This window comes from Rhinolophus hipposideros (genome assembly GCF_964194185.1).
Source record: "Rhinolophus hipposideros genome assembly, chromosome: 6".
In the NCBI taxonomy this organism is placed as follows: domain Eukaryota; kingdom Metazoa; phylum Chordata; class Mammalia; order Chiroptera; family Rhinolophidae; genus Rhinolophus; species Rhinolophus hipposideros.
In genome coordinates, this window is record NC_138052.1 from 19627764 (window position 1) to 19646991 (window position 19228).

The 19228-nt window shown below is 35.8% G+C and overlaps 1 protein-coding gene across 2 annotated transcripts in view; it reads left to right on the forward strand.

Annotated features, from left to right (window-relative positions):
• THSD7B (thrombospondin type 1 domain containing 7B) overlaps positions 1 to 11101 on the forward strand; it is an 815330-nt gene extending 804229 nt beyond the window's left edge. Inside the window, exon 28 of one of the 2 annotated variants that reach the window (XM_081051932.1) lies at positions 9927 to 11101. In XM_081051932.1, coding sequence (XP_080908058.1) covers positions 9927 to 10008 — 82 coding nt within the window. In that variant the 3' untranslated portion in view covers positions 10009 to 11101. The remainder of the gene's footprint in view (positions 1 to 9926) is intronic. The other variant, XM_081051933.1, reaches the window with a different exon arrangement.
• The last annotated feature ends 8127 nt before the right edge of the window (positions 11102 to 19228 follow it).

Here is a 19228-nt window from a genome sequence, read left to right on the forward strand (position 1 = left end):
CAAGCTCATTTTTATGAGGCTAAAATAAACCAGATACCAAACACAGAAAAAGACATTACAAAAAAAAATATATATATATATATATATACACACACACACACATATATATATAGGCTGTTTTCCCTGGTGAATAAAGATGCAAAAATCCTCAACAAAATGTTAGCAAACTGAATTTAGCAATACATTAAAAATGTCATACACCATGATCAAGTGGGATTTATTCCTGGGGTGCACATTTGGTTCAGCAGCTGCAAAGGATATACCACATAAACAAAATTAAGGATAAAAAATAAATTTACATCAATTGATGCAGGGGAAAAATAATTTGATAAAATCCAGTATCCATTTATGACAAAAATTATCAGCAAAATGAGGATAGAAGGAGAATACCTCAATATAATAAAGGCCATATATGACATACAATCAGCTAAATAAACAATCCAATTTAAAGACGGTCAGAAGACCTGAATAGATAGTTCTACAAAAAGGGTATATAAATGGCCAATAGACATATGAAAAAATGCTCAACGTCACTAATCATCAGGGAAGTCCAAATTAATATGTCAACTATGGAGAGACGTCATCAAAATGGCGGTATGAGGTGAGCCTCTGTAAAGCTCCCCTGGAATTTACAACTAATCGGACAACAATAACTCCACAAAGGACTCCCTGCACAGCAGACAAGCGAGACGAAGAGGCCCACTACTGAATTCACCTCCAGGTGTGCGACTCCAGCGAGCGGGGAGGAGGGAAGGGGGAAGTGCAGGCACGAAGTCTCCATGGGCGCAGGACGCAGACCTAGCTCAGTGCTCCAAGCTCGCTGCATCCCAGAACTACCGCAGGTGCAGGAGAGGGAAGAACTCAGACTGCTAGGGCTCCTCTTATGGCCCACAGGACTGAGGGGGCAGCATATAACACGGCTGAACCCAACGCTCATGGCAGAGACCTCAGAGAAAAGACTGAGGGAAGAAGGCTGAAAACGGTGGTTTAAGCCCTCACTGCCGAGCGGAGAATGGAAGCCTTAGGAACTGAGACTAGCCGCCCCCTCCCTACCATCCCAGAGCTCGCCCCGCCACCCACCTACACGGTGCTAGAAGCGATAAAGTAGCAGTGTCAGATCAAAAGGACAGGATATTTGCTGTTCTGAGAACTGTGGACCGCAGACACAGATTCGCAGCCCAACTAGTTCCAGCAAAAGAGAGGGAGCTGTGGAAGCAGGACCAGCTGTGGTAGTGGTTGCCACCATTGCTCTGGGCCACCTCTCACAACTCACCCTGCCCCTGGCCCCACCTATCTGGGCGGATCCCTGCAGGAGTAAACAGAACTGCTGAAACATACGGGCTCTGAATCGGGTGCAGAAAGAGCTTTGGAACTTCAAAAGCTCTCCGCACCCCCACAGTGACGTGGCACCCTATGACCCAGGTGAACTGTTAACAGAGGAGAGGCCTGTCTCCCAGGGAATCCCCCCATTGTGTGAGAAGCTGGATTAGTGCAGAGAAAACATAGTACTACTGTGTCAGAGAGAAAAAAAAAAGGCTGAAGTCGGAGAGAAAATAAAACATTCTACCAAAAAGCATTGGAAAACAAAAGAAAGACTTCTTCCTATCAACCTATTGCAGAAGCCACTCCTGTATATGTCTAGGAAGAGAAATAATAAATCAGTAATTGCCATGAATAACCAAGGCAACAAGACACCTCAGAAAGAAAGTGAAAAGTCTCCAGAAAAGGAACTTAAAGATATGGAAATATGTAACTTAAATGACAGAGAATTCAAGATTACAGTTCTGAAGAAACTCAACGAGATGCAAGAAAACACAGAAAGGCAATTTAATGAACTCAGAAACGCAATCACAGAACAACATGAGCATTTTATACGAAAGAGACTGAAATTTTAAAATAGAACCAAATGGAATTTCTGGAGATTAAGAACTCAATAGAATAAATTAAGAATGAAATAACCAGCTTAGGTAGTAGAGTTGACCAGATGGAGGAAAGAATCAGTGACATCGAAGATAGAAACCTGGAAATGACACAGATGGAATAAGAAAAAAACTTGAGACTTAAAAGAAATGAAAGAACTCTACAAGAACTTTCTGACTCTATTAGAAAGAGCAATATAAGAATAATGGGCATACCAGAAGGAGAAGAAAGAGAGAAGGGAACAGAGAATATATTCAAACAAATTGTTAATGAGAACTTCCCAAATTTGTGGACAGAACTGGATCCTCAAATCCAAGAAGGAAATAGAACACCTAATTACCTCAATCCCAACAGGCCTTCTCCAAGGCACATTGTATTGAAGCTGTCTAAAATTAACACCAAAGAAAGAATCCTCAAGGCAGCCAGGGAAAAGAAGACGGTAACCTACAAAGGAAAGCCCATTAAATTATCATCAGATTTTTCAGCAGAAACTCTACAAGCCAACAGGGAGTGGAACCAAATATTCAAACTAATGAAAGCGCGAAATCATGAGCCAAGAATAATAGATCCAGCAAAGATATCCTTTAGATATGAAGGAGGAATAAAGACCTTTCCAGACATCCAGAAGCTGAGGGAATTTTCTAATACACGACCTGCACTACAAGAAATACTAAAGGAGGCTATTCGACCACCATCAACAGGGACAATTTGTGGCAACATAAAAAGGGGGAGAGTAAAGGCCTAAACAGGAATATGGGAATGGAGTAAGTAAACGTGCTGAAGAAAATGGAATACTCTAAATATCAAACTTTCTTTTACATAATCTTAAGGGTAACCACTCAAAAAAAAAAAAAAAAAAAAAAAAAAAAAAAAAAAAAAAAACCCAGAACTGAAATATATACTGTAATAAAAGAAGAAACAGAGGGAACCATCATAGAATACCACCACACAGAAATAATAGACAACAACAAAAAGGCAAAGAAACAATGGAGACACAGCCTTACCAGAAAACTAAAGATAGAATGACAGGAAATCCTCAAGTATCAATAATCACCCTAAATGTAAATGGACTGAACTCACCAATAAAAAGGCACAGAGTAACATTGGATCAAAAAACTAAACCCAACCATATGCTGTCTCCAAGAGACACATCTCAGCTACAAGGACAAGTATAGACTCAAAATGAAAGGGTGGTAATTGACACTCCAAGCAAATGGTACCCAGAGAAAATCAGGTGTAGCCATAATGATATCAGATGAAACAGACTTCAGGGTGAAAAAGATAACAAGATACAAAAATGGACATTTCATAATGGTAAAGGGGACTATACAACAAGAAGACATAACAGTCATCAATATTTATGCCCCCAATCAGGGAGCACCGAAATATACCAAGCAACTACTAACAGAACTAAAGGGAGAAATTGACCAAAACACAATTATACTAGGGGACTTAAATACATCATTGACAGCTATGGATAGATCATCCAAACAGAAAATAACAAAATCGCACCCTAAATGACACATTAGATGAAATGGACATCATTGACATATATAGAGCACTTCATCCTAAAACCTCAGACTATACATTCTTTTCAAGTGTACATGGAACATTCTCAAGGATAGACCATATATTGGGACATAAAAGCAGCCTCAGCAAATTTAAGAAGATTGAAATCATACCAAGCATATTCTCTGATCACAAGGCTTTGAAATTGGATCTCAACTGCAAAAAGAAAGCAGGAAAGAACACAAATACATGGAGATTAAATAACATACTTTTAAAGAACGACTGGGCCAAAGAAGAAATTAGAGGAGAGATCAAAAGATACATAGAAACAAATGACAATGAAAATACATCCTACCAAAATTTTTGGGATGCAGCGAAAGCAGTTTTAAGAGGGAAATTTATATCACTACAGGCCTATCGCAAGAAACAAGAAAAATCCCAAATAAATAACCTCATGTTACACCTTAAAGAACTAGAAAAAGAAGAACAAGTGAAACCCAAGGTCAGCAGAAGAAAGGAAATAACAAAAATCAGAGCAGAGCACAATGAAATAGAGAACAAAAAGACAATAGAAAAAATTAATGTGACAAAGAGCTGGTTCTTTGAAAAAAATAATAAAATCTTAAAATCCTTGGCTAGATTCACTAAGATAAAAAGAGACAAGACACTAATTAACAAAATCAGAAATGAAAAAGGGAAGTTATCACGGACACCACAGAAATACAAAGGATCTTGCAAGAATACTATGAAGGACTATATACCACCAAATTCAATAACCTAGAAGAAATGGACAAGTTCTTACAAACATATAGCCTTCCAAGGCTGAACCATGAAGAACTGGAAAATCTAAACAGACCGATCACTAGTAAAGAAATTGAATCAGTCATCCAAAACCTTCCCAAAAGCAAAAGTCCGGGACCAGATGGCTTCAGTAGTGAATTCTACCAAACCTTCAAACAGGATCTAATACCAATCCTGCTCAAACTCCTCCAAAAAATTGAAGAAGAGACAGTACTCCCTAACTCATTTTATAAGGCCAACATTACCCTGATACCAAAACCTAGTAAGGACAACACAAAAAAAGAAAACTACAGACCTATATCTCTGATGAATACTGATGCAAAAATCCTAAACAAAATTTTAGCAAATCGAAATAACAACGCATCAGAAAGATCATTCATTATGACCAAGTGGGGTTCATCCCTGGGGCACAAGGATGGTTCAACATCCGCAAATCCATCAATGTGATACATCACATAAACAAAATAAAGGACAAAAATCATATGATTCTATCAATTGATGCAGAAAAAACATTTGACAAGATACAACATCTATTTATGATTAAAACACTTAATAAAATAGGTATAGAAGGAAAGTACCTTAACATAATAAAAGCCATATATGACAAGTCCTCAGCTAATCTCATAATTAATGGTGAAAAACTGAAGCCCTTTGCTCTATGTTCAGGAACACGACAGGGCTGTCCCCTATCACCTCTGCTTTTCAACATAGTGTTGGAAGTCCTTGCCAGAGCAATCCGGTTAGAGAAAGAAATAAAAGGCATCCAAATTGGGAATGAAGAAGTTAAAATGTCACTCTTTGCAGATGACATGATGCTATATACAGAAAACCCTAAAGACTCCACCAAAAAGCTGTTAGAAACAATCAACGAATACAGTAAAGTTGCTGGCTACAAAATCAACATATGAAGTCCATTGCATTCCTACATACTAACAATGAAATCTCAGAAAAAGAAATACAAAAAACAATTCCCTTTGCAATTGCAGCAACAAGAATAAAATACCTAGAAATAAACTTAACCAAGGATGTGAAGGATTTATATGCTGAAAACTATAAGACATTTTTGAAAGAAATTGAAGAAGACACAAAGAAATGGAAAGATATTCCATGCTCATGGATTGGAAGAATCAACATATTTAAAATGGCCATATTACCCAAAGCAATATACATTTTAATGCAATCCCCATCAAAATCCCAATGGCATTTTTTAAAGAAATAGAACACAAAATCATCAGATTTGTTTGGAACCACAAAAGACCCCGAATAGTCAAAGCAATCTTAAGAAAAAAGAACAATGCTGGAGGTATCACACTGCCTGACTTTAGCTTGTACTACAGGGCTATAATAATCAAAACAGCATGGTATTGGCAGAAAAACAGACACATAGACCAATGGAATAGAATTGAGAACCCAGAATAAAACCACATAAATATGGACAGATAATTTTTGACAAAGAAACTAAAAACATACAATGGAGGAAAGACAGCCTCTTCAATAAATGGTGCTGGGTGAATTGGATAGCCACGTGCAAAAGAATGAAACTGGACTGTTATCTGTCACCATGTACCAAAATTAATTCAAAATGGATCAAAGACTTAAGCATAAGACCTGACACAATAAACTGCATAGAAGAAAACATAGGTACCAAACTTATGGACTTTGGGTTCAAAGAGCATTTTATGAATTTGATTCCAAAGGCAATGGAAGTAAAAGCTAAAATAAACAAATGGGACTATATGAAACTTAAAAGTTTCTGCACAGCAAAAGAAACCATCGACAAAATAAAGAGCAACCGACTGAATGGGAGAAGATTTTTGCAAACAGTTCCTCCGATAAGGGTCTAATATGCAAAATATACAAAGAACTCATGAAACTGGACAACAACAAAACAAACAATCCAATTGAAAAATGGGCAGAGGACCTGAAGAGACATTTCTCCAAAGAGGACTTACAAATGGCAAATAGACATATGAAAAAATGCTCAACATCACTAATCATCAGAGAAATGCAAATAAAAACCGCAATGTGATATCACCTCACCCCAGTCAGAATGGCTATCATCAACAAGACAAATAGTAACAAGTGTTGGAGAGGCTGTGGAGAAAAAGGAACCCTCATACACTGTTGGTGGGAATGCAGACTGGTGCAGCCGCTATGGAAGGCAGTGTGGAGGTTCCTCAAAAAATTAGAAATAGAATTACCATATGACCCAGCAATCCCTCTCCTGGGTATCTACCCAAAGAATTTGAAATTATTTATACATAAAGACACGTGTGCTCCAATGTTCATTGCAGCTTTGTTTACGGTGGCCAAGACATGGAAACAACCAAAATGTCCTTCGATAGATGAATGGATAAAGAAGTTGTCGTATATGTACACCATGAAATACTATTCGGCATTAAGGAAAGATGATATAGGAACATTTGTGACAACATGGATGGATCTTGAGAGTATAAAGCTAAGTGAAATAAGTCAGACAGAAAAAGCAGAGAACCCTATGATTTCACTGATATGTGGTATATAAACCAAAAACAACAAAAGAACAAGACAAACAAATGAGAAACAAAAACTCATAGACACAGACAATAGTTTAGTGGTTACCAGAGGGTAAGGGGGTGGGGGGTGGGTGATGAGGGTAAGGGGGATCAAATATATGGTGATGGAAGGAGAACTGACTCTGGGTGGTGAACACACAATGGGATTTATAGATGATGTAATACAGAATTGTACACCTGAAATCTATGTAATTTCACTAACAATTGTCACCCCAATAAATTAAAAAAGTCAACTATAATGTAATATATATATATGTGAATGTATATATATATATATATATATATATATATATATATATATATATATATATATATATATATATATAGTTGATATATATATGTATATCAACTATAATTGAAAGATAAAAAAATACAAGTCTCCTGGTTGCTGGCTTTATAGAAGGCAGACCCCTCCCTTAGCAATCCTCTCGGGGTTCTTTTCACTAGCCCAGAAGTGTTGTAAAGCTACAGGTAACCAACAAAGTGCCACCTTATTCAATAGTTGCTAACACTTGAGATCTTTTAAACTCTAAAAGTTCTCAGATTTCACACATTCATAGTTGTGATTTTAGTATCTGTCAATTGAGAGGTTATACAATATGAAAAAATATGATAAAATAAGTGTTTGATCACAATAACCCCTAACACACACCACAGCCCATAAAAATCCAAGTCTTATAAATCAAGAGCTCTTTTTTTGTTGTTGTTTTTTTCCCCTGGAAGTGGACACAATATTCATAATTCCATACATGGAAACTGGTATAAAAATATCTGTATAATGTTTTGAGCAGAATTTTCCAGGCTCAGCTCACAGAAGCTGGCCCATATTAGCTGTCTCCCACGAATATTATTATGTCTTTATAAAGATCCTGCCATCTTATCTCTCCTCCCCACTCCCCAGAACTCAGCTCTCCCATTTCTCTTTGCCTAATGCCAACTAAGAATGAATTGCCAAAAACTGTGTTTGGAAGAAAGCACTTACATTTCTTCCTCCCTTTCTTCCCCTGCTCCCCCAAAAAGATAAGTGGGAGAGGGGACCTCTATTGTCATTTCAGATAAACCTTCAGGTATTCCTTTTTGACATTAAGATAACCCGCACTATCACCACCACCGCCAACGCGGTTGATAGACAAGCTGTCGCTTCCCCGTTACTCTACTCTTAGTTGTGTTTTCTTAATACCTTTAAATACCGCACATTAGAGTAGTCAGGACCCTATTTCAAGCTTGGTTCGTTCCCCATGCTGGAGCCTGAGCCCAGCAATATGACTAGAGCCACTGGAATGTACGTATATATTAATATAAAGTTAAATTGAATGTCATTCAGCTAAGTAAGCCATAAATACCCTTTGGAGAAATAAAGATGACCTGGGAAGCAGGAAATTATGGAGGCTGAGGATCCCTTTGCAGAAGATTCTAAAGCATGTTTCTGCCTTTGAACTTCTCTGATTGGAAGCTGTTCGCCTGAAGCCAATGCCCAGCCCTCAACAATTCATCAATTGAGCATCCACTGCATGCCAGGTGCCGACTGGGGGCACTGATAGGACCTGTGGATTCTTTTAAGTTTCTGTTTTAATCATTGAAAAAATGTTTCTCTTTAGCTTCTATAATTTATTTCAAATATAAAACTTAAAAAATAAATAAATAAGTTTTTCTCCTTAAGTTAGAACTTGAGCATTTTAATCTGGGACATTCTCTCCCTACCACCATTTTAATTTTATCAAACACCTTTTTATTTATTTTTTAACTGTGGTAAAATTTGTATAAATATGAAATTCTACAGTTTAACCAATTAGGTGAAAAAGCCAGACACAAAACTCCACATATAGTGATTCCGTTTATGTGAAATATCCGCAACAGACAACACCATAGATGCAGAAAGTTGATAAGTATTTGCTGGGGAGGTGGGTTAGGGACTGGGGAGAGACTGCTTAGTGGATATAGTTTCCCTTTGGGGTGATGGTTACACAACATGGTACTAATGTCATTAAATTGTACACATTAAAATATTTGTTTCCAATTTAAATTCACTCAGAGTATAAACATGAACAGACAAAGTTGTTTCTACTAAGTGCCTAAGTAATGACTTGTGTAGAGAGAGGATGTGCTGAAGAGTTTAAAGGCATGGGTCTGGGTGCTGCACTTGCTTAGAATCCAGGCTGTGCCACACACCCAGTGGGCTTGACAGAAGGTAAATAACCTCTCTCATCCTTGTCTGTAAAGTAGCAATTATTCTAATGCCTCCCTCTCAGTGTTATTCTGGAATTTATTGAGATTTTTATGTAAAATGCCCATCAGAGGGCTTGTCACTTACTGTTCATCTAATTAGTAATAGATATTACTGTAAAATAAATAGTATAGGAATTTAGAGACAGGGGAGGAGATGCCTCCTTGCTAGCTGGGCTCTGAAGGCATGGCAAAGCAAAGACGTTGAAGAGGAATGGTGGGGCAATGTGTGGCTGAGTTCAAACTGTAAGTATTCATAGACAGAAATTGAGATTCGCCCATAATACAAATCAAAGAGTAAACGGCAGGGTGTTTTGCTCCAGAACTGGGGTATCACTGTGTGAACCGGCAATAGTACTCAATCTCAGCTTCTCTCTCTCTGAGAAGGAATAGCAGCCCTCCCTGACCTGGCAAAGTTGTTAGCCTCAGATAAAATAGATCAGGTGAGAATGGCTTTGCAAGGTGCAGAATCAGTGAGATTTTCCTGACAAGACTCTGGTGACTTGGCAGTTAAATGTCAGGTTTCAGGCCAGAGCAGAAGCATGTTTACTTAAAACAAGACCAGGCTAAGGCTCCTGTGTCTGGCTGTTCCAGCAGCTTATGACGTTAAACATCTGTGATGTGAAGGTTTCAGTAGCTTAGGAATTAGTGCGCAGCAGATGTATAAACAAGAACAGGAAAGGGGAGTGCCCTCTACCAAGTTCATTGTTTCCACCAAACCATTTTTAAGATTTTGAAAGCATGATGGCTTCTCCTGAAAATAGCTTGGCAATATACAAGTATTCAGAAAAAGCCACAAGTCCAGAGAAAATAATCTTTTGTCATTTAACCGCTTGAATTTCTAAACCTCACAGTTGTCTTTGGCAGATGAAACAGTGCTTTGTGAACTTTATCTCAGGAATTCTTTTCCCTTTGCAGCAAGAAGCCAAAACCACATCAAAGCACACCTCCCCAACAGAAGCCTCTGACCTTAGCCTACGATGGAGACTTAGACATGTAACCTGAAAAAGAAATCCAAATGTAGACATCAACTGCCTTAACCGCTTTCTCTTTTGTAGTTCTCAGACTTCTCAGTTTTTTGAGGAATCTCAAATGGTGTGATATATTAGGCAGAATACAAATATTGCAAAAGTATAATGCCTCAACTTCATTTGGACATGGAGTCAAGGATTATTTGGTCTGCCATTTTGCTTTCAAGTTGTTTGAGGGTGTGAGTGTTTAATTTTTTGATTTTCCCAAGGGACCCGAAAACTCTTCTCTTCCTGTTTGGAAATGGGAGGAAGAAAACATGATGGGATTCCCACAGACTTGAGTAAACTTTATCTTCAGCAGCATGATGACAATCCGGAGGAAAGTCCAATCAAGGCATTTACTGTAAATGATGAGTCTGACACTGCATTGTTACGCACTATATTAGTGCAAGTCTTTATTCTTCCCATACTTCAACACTGAGTTTTCTAGAGTTTACATTAGTTCAGAGATTTTCAAATTGGATTGACTATTTTCATGAACACAGAGAGAATGGGTTACCATTTCAGAAATTCTCTGAGGTTTTACCTTTAAATATTGTATTTTGTTTTGTAGCCAGGAGATGATGGCACTTCATGGATTGCATCTACTGGGAAAAAAAAAATGGAGTACGCATAATTGCTGGACTAGATGAAAGTTAGGTGGTTTGTGAATGAAACATGTACTGAATGTTAGGATGTACAAAAGAAATAGGTGGTTACATTGGAGAATGAGGTAGATTATTTGATTACTAATATGGCATTTTAACAAAAACTGCAATCTAGATGTAGAATTAATCACACACAGTTATAATTTGGTTTAATGATGAACTCTGCTTTTGTAATTTCAATTTTCTTATCTGAATATTTATAAATTGTTTTTTTGAATTTAATTATCTGACCTCATTTAATATACATCAAATGCTGATCCTGTTTGTAGCAAGTTTTGCTTTTATAAGGTTTCAATAATATCTGAAACAACACATTAAAAAGATAATTGTTTGTAATCATAGATGTTGAAAGTAAGAAGGTGCCATCTTGTGGTATTGACTTGTATTTATAATAAAGTGCTCAAGAGACTGAAAAGTTGGCTGTTCTAGATTTATTCACTTGTGAAGTGCTCTTGCTTTGACAAAAAGTTTTAATAACAGTTCCCATGTGTCTCTGTTTTAGAGGTTGACAGCTGAAATCACTGCCAGAGAAGAAGAATCATATCCCACATTCTCAACACTCTCAAGTATACTGTGAAATAGAGCCAACCACAATTACACAGAGTAGTTTTTAAGGAATATTTAAAGCTCAGTTGATAGTATAACAAACTACTATAATAATGTAAATACTTATAAATGACCTGAGAGAACTCAGAAAATGGGAATGTTAGAAATATGATACAATGAGCAAGATAGAGGACATTTGTGTTTATACTATGACTTCTGTTAACCATTTAACACTTATTAACTGATTTTGTCCAATGACACCCTGATTTTAAAAGCAAGAAGTAAGTGAAAAGACAATAGCTTCTGTCAACAGAATGGATGAGAAAACAATTCCTAGAGTTGTCCTTTTATTAGTTCACTTTAACTAAAGCTTTAATAGTTTCGATAATAGTTCAAGAGGTCCTGCTTTGGAGATCAAAACCTGATGGTGTCCTTTACCACCTATGTGATATTTACTGTACAAGAATTATATATACTATCTCTCCCTCAGTTGTTTGACCCACAAAAGGAAAATAAAATTATTTTCTTCTTAAGGTAGACAATAAATGTAAAATGGGGTGCCAGTTCAACATAGCAAAGTAGGAGGATCTGAACTAACCTTTTCCCACAGATACACCAAATATACAGCTAAATATGAAACAATTCCCACTGAAAGCAATCTGAAACCTGGCTGAGCTACTCTTATACATCATGAAAATGAGAAATAAATGAAGAAAAATTGAAATGGGCAAAGGAGGCTTAGACACGATCTCACCATAAACCCAATCCTAAGCATGGTAACTCATGGGGAGGGAATTCACAATCCTCAGCTATTACCTGAGAAGAAAAGTGCTTAAGCCCCATATCTAGCAACACAACATGTTAAGACCTAAACCTGAAAGATGCCCCCCCTAAAAAAAAAGCCCTAGCTTTGGAATCCAAAGGAGCTTACATCAAAAGACTTACTAGGCGATCGCAAACTGAGAAACAGTACTTAATGGGCTCAAATGGACTCACATTGGCTACCCCCCACTGCATAGCTCAGAGACAGCAGACAGAAAGATACCCAGTTTTTCTACGAAAGAGGCTTATTAGTTTATCTTCTTGTTGTGGCCTGAGGGGCAGGCTTACAATTAAACACACAGCTAGATTCCTGACTGAAATCATTACTAGAGACCAGGTAGGTTGGGGGGTACCATCTCTGGCTCTCCCTCTGTCCCATGCCAGGTCACCAGTATCCCCAAGAAAGCTTGGACACATGTATAGCAATCCGACTTTTGTGGCTGACACCCAGAAGATACATCACTTGATAGCTTGGCTGTGGTGAACAGAGAGGCTTATGTTCATTGGTTCAGGGAAATAGTAACAAACAAATAAATAATTCTTAACTGGTGATCATGCTACCACTCAGTGCAGAGGAAGCAGACAGAAATGTCATCTCCAAGTTTTCCCCAGAAAGAGGCCTAATTGGATACTTTAAAAGCTGCTGCCAGAGGATTTGGCTTCCCATCTAGGTGATGATTTAGAGCCTACCTACTTTGGGACACAGATCTTGATACACTTTTGATACTACTGGGACCCAGTAAGTACAGAATAAGCTGCCCTGTTCTTAGGAAAATCACAAAGAAGAATCACAAACATATGTGCAGACAACCAAGAGCTAGAGCAGCATTGAATGAATCAATGAATCAATCAATGAATGAATAAATAAATAAAACTTCATCTATACAATGCCACTCCTTCAAGTCTAGGAGAGGTGGCTGTTTTATCTAATATAGAGACACCTATCCAGAGAGTCAAGGAAAATTAAAAAAAAAAAAAGAATATGTTCCAAATTAATAAATAAAACCTCATAAGAAAAAACCTAAGTGAAACATGGATAAATGATTTACCTGATAAAGAGTTCAAAATAATGGTCAAGATGCTTACTGAGGCTAGGAGAACAATGCATAAATAAAGTGAGAATTTCAACAAAGAGATAGAAACTATAAAAGTACCAAACAGAAGTCAGAGAGCTAAAGAGTACAATAGAGGGATTCAACAAAAAAAACTAGATGAAATGGAAGAAAGGATCAGCTAACTTGAACACAGGGTGAGAACACATTCAATCAGAGCAGCAAAAAGAAAGAAAGAAAAAGTTAACATAGCTTAACAGACTTAATGGGACAACCTCAAATAGACCAGTATTTGCATTTAGGCATCCCAGAGAGAAAATAGAGAGAAAAACATATGTGAAGAAATAATGTCTAAAATATCCCTAACTTGGGGAAGGAAACACATGCAGATCCAGGAAGTACAGAGAGTTCCAAATAAAAGAAACCCAAAGAGATCCAACCCAAAAGATATAATTGTCAAAAGTTAAAGTCAATCTCAAAAGCAGCAAGGGAAAAACAACTTCTCATGTACAAGGGAACTCCCATTGGCTATCTGCAGACAGATTTCTCAGCAGAAACTTTGTGGGAAAGAAGGGAGTGACAGAATATATTCAAAGAAGTGCTGAAGAAACATAAACCAGCCAACCAATAATACTCCACCTGGCAAAATTGTCCTTCAGAATTCAAGGAGAGATGAAGAGTTTTCCAGACAAGGTAAAGGATTTCAGCATCAATAGAAGAAATGTTAAAGTAACTTCTTTAAGCTGAAACAAAAGGTGCTAAATAGTAAAAGGAAAGTATATGAAAGTAAAATCTTAAATAAAAATGGAAATACAACTTTCCAAAATCTGTGGAATACAGCAAAAGCAGTTCTAAGAAGGAAGTTCATAGTGATACTGGCCTACCTCAGGAAGCAAATAATGCCCTATACACAATCTAACTTTACAACTAAAGGAATTAAAAAATAAGAACAAAATTCAAAATGTGTAGAAGGAAGGAAATGATAAAGATCAGAGTAGAAATAAACAAAGTAGAAACTAAAAAGAACAATAGAAAGGATCAATGAAACTATGATCAATGAAAGATAAATTTGATAAACCTTTAGCCAAAATCATCAAGAAAAAAAGAGAAATGGTCCAAATAAATAAAATCACAAATGAAAGGAAAAAAAGTTACAACTGACAACATAGGAATACAAAGAATCATAAAACACAACTAACCATTATGCACAAATTGGATGACCTAGAAGAAATGGATACATTTCTAGAAACATAAACCTTCCAAACTGAACCAGGAAGAAACAAAATCTGTAGAGGCAAAATTACTAGTAATGAAATTGAATGAATTACTAGTAATGAAATTGAATCAAAAAATTCACAACAAACAAAAAGTCTAGGACCACATGGCTTTATAGGTGAATTCTATGAAACATTTAAAGAAAATTAACACCTATCCTTCTTAAACTATTCCAAATAATTGAAGAGAAAAATAACACTTCCAAACTCATTCTATGAGGCCAGAATTACACCGATAACAAAACTGACAAAAACTTGACAAAAATGAAAAAGAAAAAAAAAAAATTACAGGCCAAGGTCACTGATGAACAAGGATGCAAACATTTTCAACAAGATAGTACATGATCATGTGGGATTTAGCCCAGGGATCCAAGGATGGTTTGATATTTGCAAGTCAATTAATATGATACACCACATTATCAAAACCAAGAATAAAAATCACATGATAATCTCAATAAATGCAGAAAAACCATTTGAAAAAATTCAACATCCATTTATAATAAAAACTCTCAATAACATGAGTAAGAAAGAACATACCTCAACATAATAAAGGCTATATATGACAAGCTCACAGCTAATTTCATACTCAATGGTAAAAAGGTGAAAGTTTTCCTCTAATATCAGGAACAAAACAAGGAGACCCATGCTCACCATTTTTATTCAACATAGTGTTAGAAGTTCTAGCCATAACAATCAGACAAGAAAATGAAGTAAAAGGCATTCAAATTGGAAAGGAAGAAGTAAAACTGTCACTATTTGCAGATGGCATGGTGCTGAATATGGAAAACCCCAAAAACTCCATCAAAAAACTGTTAGAACTAATAAATTAATTCACTAAAATTTCAGGATGCAAAATTAATATATAGAAATCTGTTGTGTATCTGTACATCAGTAATGCAGTATTAGAAAGAGAAACTAAGAAAACAATTCCATCTATGTTTGCATCAAAATAATAATATACCTAAGGATACATTTAACCAAGGAGGTGAAATCCTGTACTCTAAAAACTACCCAACATTGATGAAAGAAACTGAAGGTTACACAAATAAATGTCAGGATACACTGTGCCAATGTATTTGAAGGATTAACATCATTAAAATGCCGATACTCCCAAAGCAATCCACAGATTCAATGCAATCCCTATTAAAATACCAATGCATTTTTTCATAGAATTAGAACAAATAGTTCTATAACTAGATTTATATGGGACTTCAAAAGACCCCAATTTGCTAAAGCAATTTTAAAAAATAAGAATAAAGTTCTAGGTATCACATTCCCTGATTGCAAACTATACTACAAAGTTATAGAAATCAAAACAGTACAGTACTAACATGAATACAGACACATATATCAATGGAACAGAATAGAGAGTCCACAAATGTACTCACACACATGGCCAATTAATCTACAAGAAAGGAGGCAAGGAGATGACATGAAGAAATGACAGTTTCTTCAATAAATGGTGCTGGGAAAACTGGACAGATACATGCACAAAATGAAACTCTTGCACCATATACAAAAAAACTCAAAATGGATTAGACTTCAATGTAAGACCTCACACTATAAAACCCCCACAAGAAAATATAGAGAGACCAAAATGATGGTTGCTAGAGAGAAGGGGGTGTGCAGGGTGGGGGGAAAGAGAAGGGGAATATAGTCAATAACATTGTGAAAAGTTTGCACAGTGATAGATCAGTACTAGAATCAGTGAGTGATCACATTGTAAAGTGCAACGATGTCAAATCACTATATTATACACCTGAAACTAATACAATATTGTATACCAATTATACTTAAATTAAAAAGAAGAAAACAAGCAGTTAGCTCTTTGACATTGGTCTTAGAAACATTTTATCAGATGTCTCCCTGGGCAACATCAGCAAAACCATAAATAAAATGAAACTACATCAAAATAAAAAGGCTTTCGCACAGTGAAGGAAACTATCAACAAAATGAAATGAAAACCTACTGAATGGGAAAAGATATTTGCAAATTACATATCTGAAAAAGGGCTAATATCCAATATATGTAGAGAACTCATACAACTCAACATCAAAAAAACAAACAATATAAAATAAAATTAAAAAAAAAAAAATAGAGGACCTCAATAGACATTTTTCCAAAAATAACAGAGAGGCTAACAGACATATGTAAAAACAGTCAGCATCACTAATCATCTGGGAAATGTAAATTAAAATCACAGTGAACCATCTGCTCATACCTGTCATGATGACTAATCAAAAGTCTACAAACATATGTTGGTGAGGATGTGGATGGAAGAAGGGAACCCTCATGCACTACTGGTGGGATTGTAAAATGGTACATCCACTATGGAAAATTGTATTTGTATCCACTCAAAAATTTAAAATAGAACTACCACATGACCCAACATTTCCACTTCAGGGTATTTACCTGAAGAAAACAAAAACACTAATTCAAAAAGATACATGGACACTTATGTTCATTGCAGCATTATTTACAATAGCCAAGACTTGGAAGCCACCTAGGTGCCCTATGATAGATAAATGGACAAAAAAGAAGAAAAAACGATGTGTTACATACATGTACAATGGAATATAACTCAGTTTAAAAAAAATGGTGTCATTTGTGACAATATGGATGGATCTAGAGGGTATTAAGTGACATCATTCAGACAAAGACAAATATCATAAGATTTCATTTACATGCAAAATCGAAAAAATACGCAAAACAGACTCATCTATACAAAGAACAAACTGAACAAACTCTATATTACAAAGAGTACAAAACTGAGGGTTGCCAGAAGAGCTGGGGGAGGGAGATGGATGGGTTAAAAGATGAAAGGGAAAAAAGGAATTTCCAGTTCTAAAATAAATAAGTCATGGGGATATACTGTATATTACAAAGAGTACAATAATACTGTAATAACTGTCCAAAGCAGATGGTTACTAGATTTACAGTGATCATATCATAAGGTACATAAATGTTGAATCACTATGTTGTAACCTGAAATATACTAGGTTGGTGCAAAAGTAATTGTGGTTTAAAAAGATAAAAATAATTGCAAAAATTGCTATTATTTTTGCATCAACCTAATAAAATTTTGTCAATTATACTTTAATAAAAAAGAGATCAATTAAGTAAACAATCCAATTTATATTTGCTTTCAAAAGAATAAAACATCCAGAAATAAATATAACCATGGAGTTTAAAGTTCTGTACACTGAAAAGTATAAAACATTGATGAAAGAAATTTAAGACACAATAAATGGAACGATATTCCAAGATCATGGATTGGCATAATTAATGTTGTTAAAATGTTCTTACTACCCAAAGCAATCTACAGATTCAAGGCAATCCCTATCAAAATCCCAATGGCATATTTCACAGAAATAAAAAAATCCTAAAATTTGTATGGAACTACAAAAGACCCGAAATAGACAAAGAAATATTAAGAAAGAACAAAGTTGGAGTCAACACTCTTCCTGATTTTAAACTACATGACAAAGCTATAGTAATCAAAACTATGATATTTAGCATAAAAGCACACACGTAGATAAATGGAACAATATATAAAGTCCAGAAATAAATCCATATATATATGGCTAATTTTACTAGGCTAATTAATTTACAACAAAAGAGCCAAAAATATATAATAGGGAAAGGATAATCTCTTCAATAAATGATCAACTGGGAAAACTGGACAGGCACGTTCAAAAGAATAAAACTAGACCACTATCTTGCATACACCACATGCAAAAATTAACTCAAAATGAATTAAAAACTTGAATGTAAGACCTGAAGCCATAAAAGTCCTAGAAAACTACCTAGGTGGTAATCTCATTCTTGGAGATTTTTTTTTTTCTGGATTTGACACCAAAAGCAAAGGCAACAAAAGCAAAAATTAACAAGTGAGACTACAACAAATAAAAAGCTTCGGCACAGCAAAGGATATGAGCAATCAAATTAAAAGAAAACCTACTAAATGGGAAAAAAAATATATATATATATGCTATTCCTATAATTGATAAGTGGTAAATATCCAAAATCCAAAAGAAACTCATACAACTAAATGGTAAAAATGTCCCAAAACAATCCAATTAAAAGATAGAAGATCTGAATAGACATTTCTTCAAAAAAGACATATGGATGGTCAACAGGCACACGAAAAGGTTCTTATTAACATCACTGAGCATCAGAAAATGCAAATCAAAACCGCAGTTAGATATCACCTCACACTGGTTAGACTGGCTATTATTTAAAAAACTAAACTAAAATGAAATAACACAAGTGAGGATCTGGTGGGGAAAGGAACCCTTATGAACTGCTAGTAGGAATGAACCCTTATGAACTGCTAGCCACTATGGAAAGTAGTACTGAGGTTCCTCAAAAAGTTAAGGATAGAACTTCTGGATGATCCAGAAATTCCACTTCTAGATATTTATGTGAAGGAAATCAAAATACTAACTTGAAAAAATATCTGTACCCTCATGTTCACTGCAGCATTATTCACAATAGCCAAGACATGGAAACAGCCTAAGTGCCCCTCAATGGATGAATGGAGAAAGCAAATGTGCTCCACAGGCGTACTGTGTTGTACTGAGCTTCACTTTATTGCACTTTGCAGATACTGCATGTTTTACACACTGAAGGTTTGTAGCAACCCTTGGTTCAGCAAGTCTGTCAGTGTCATTTTGACAACAGGCTCAGATGATGGGTAGCATTTTTTAGCCATAAGTTATTTTTAATGAAGATATACACATTTTTTGATATAATGCTATTGCACACTTCATAGACTATAGTATGGTGTAAAGATACTTTTTATGCACACTGGGAAACCATAAATTTATGTTACTATTTCACTGTGAT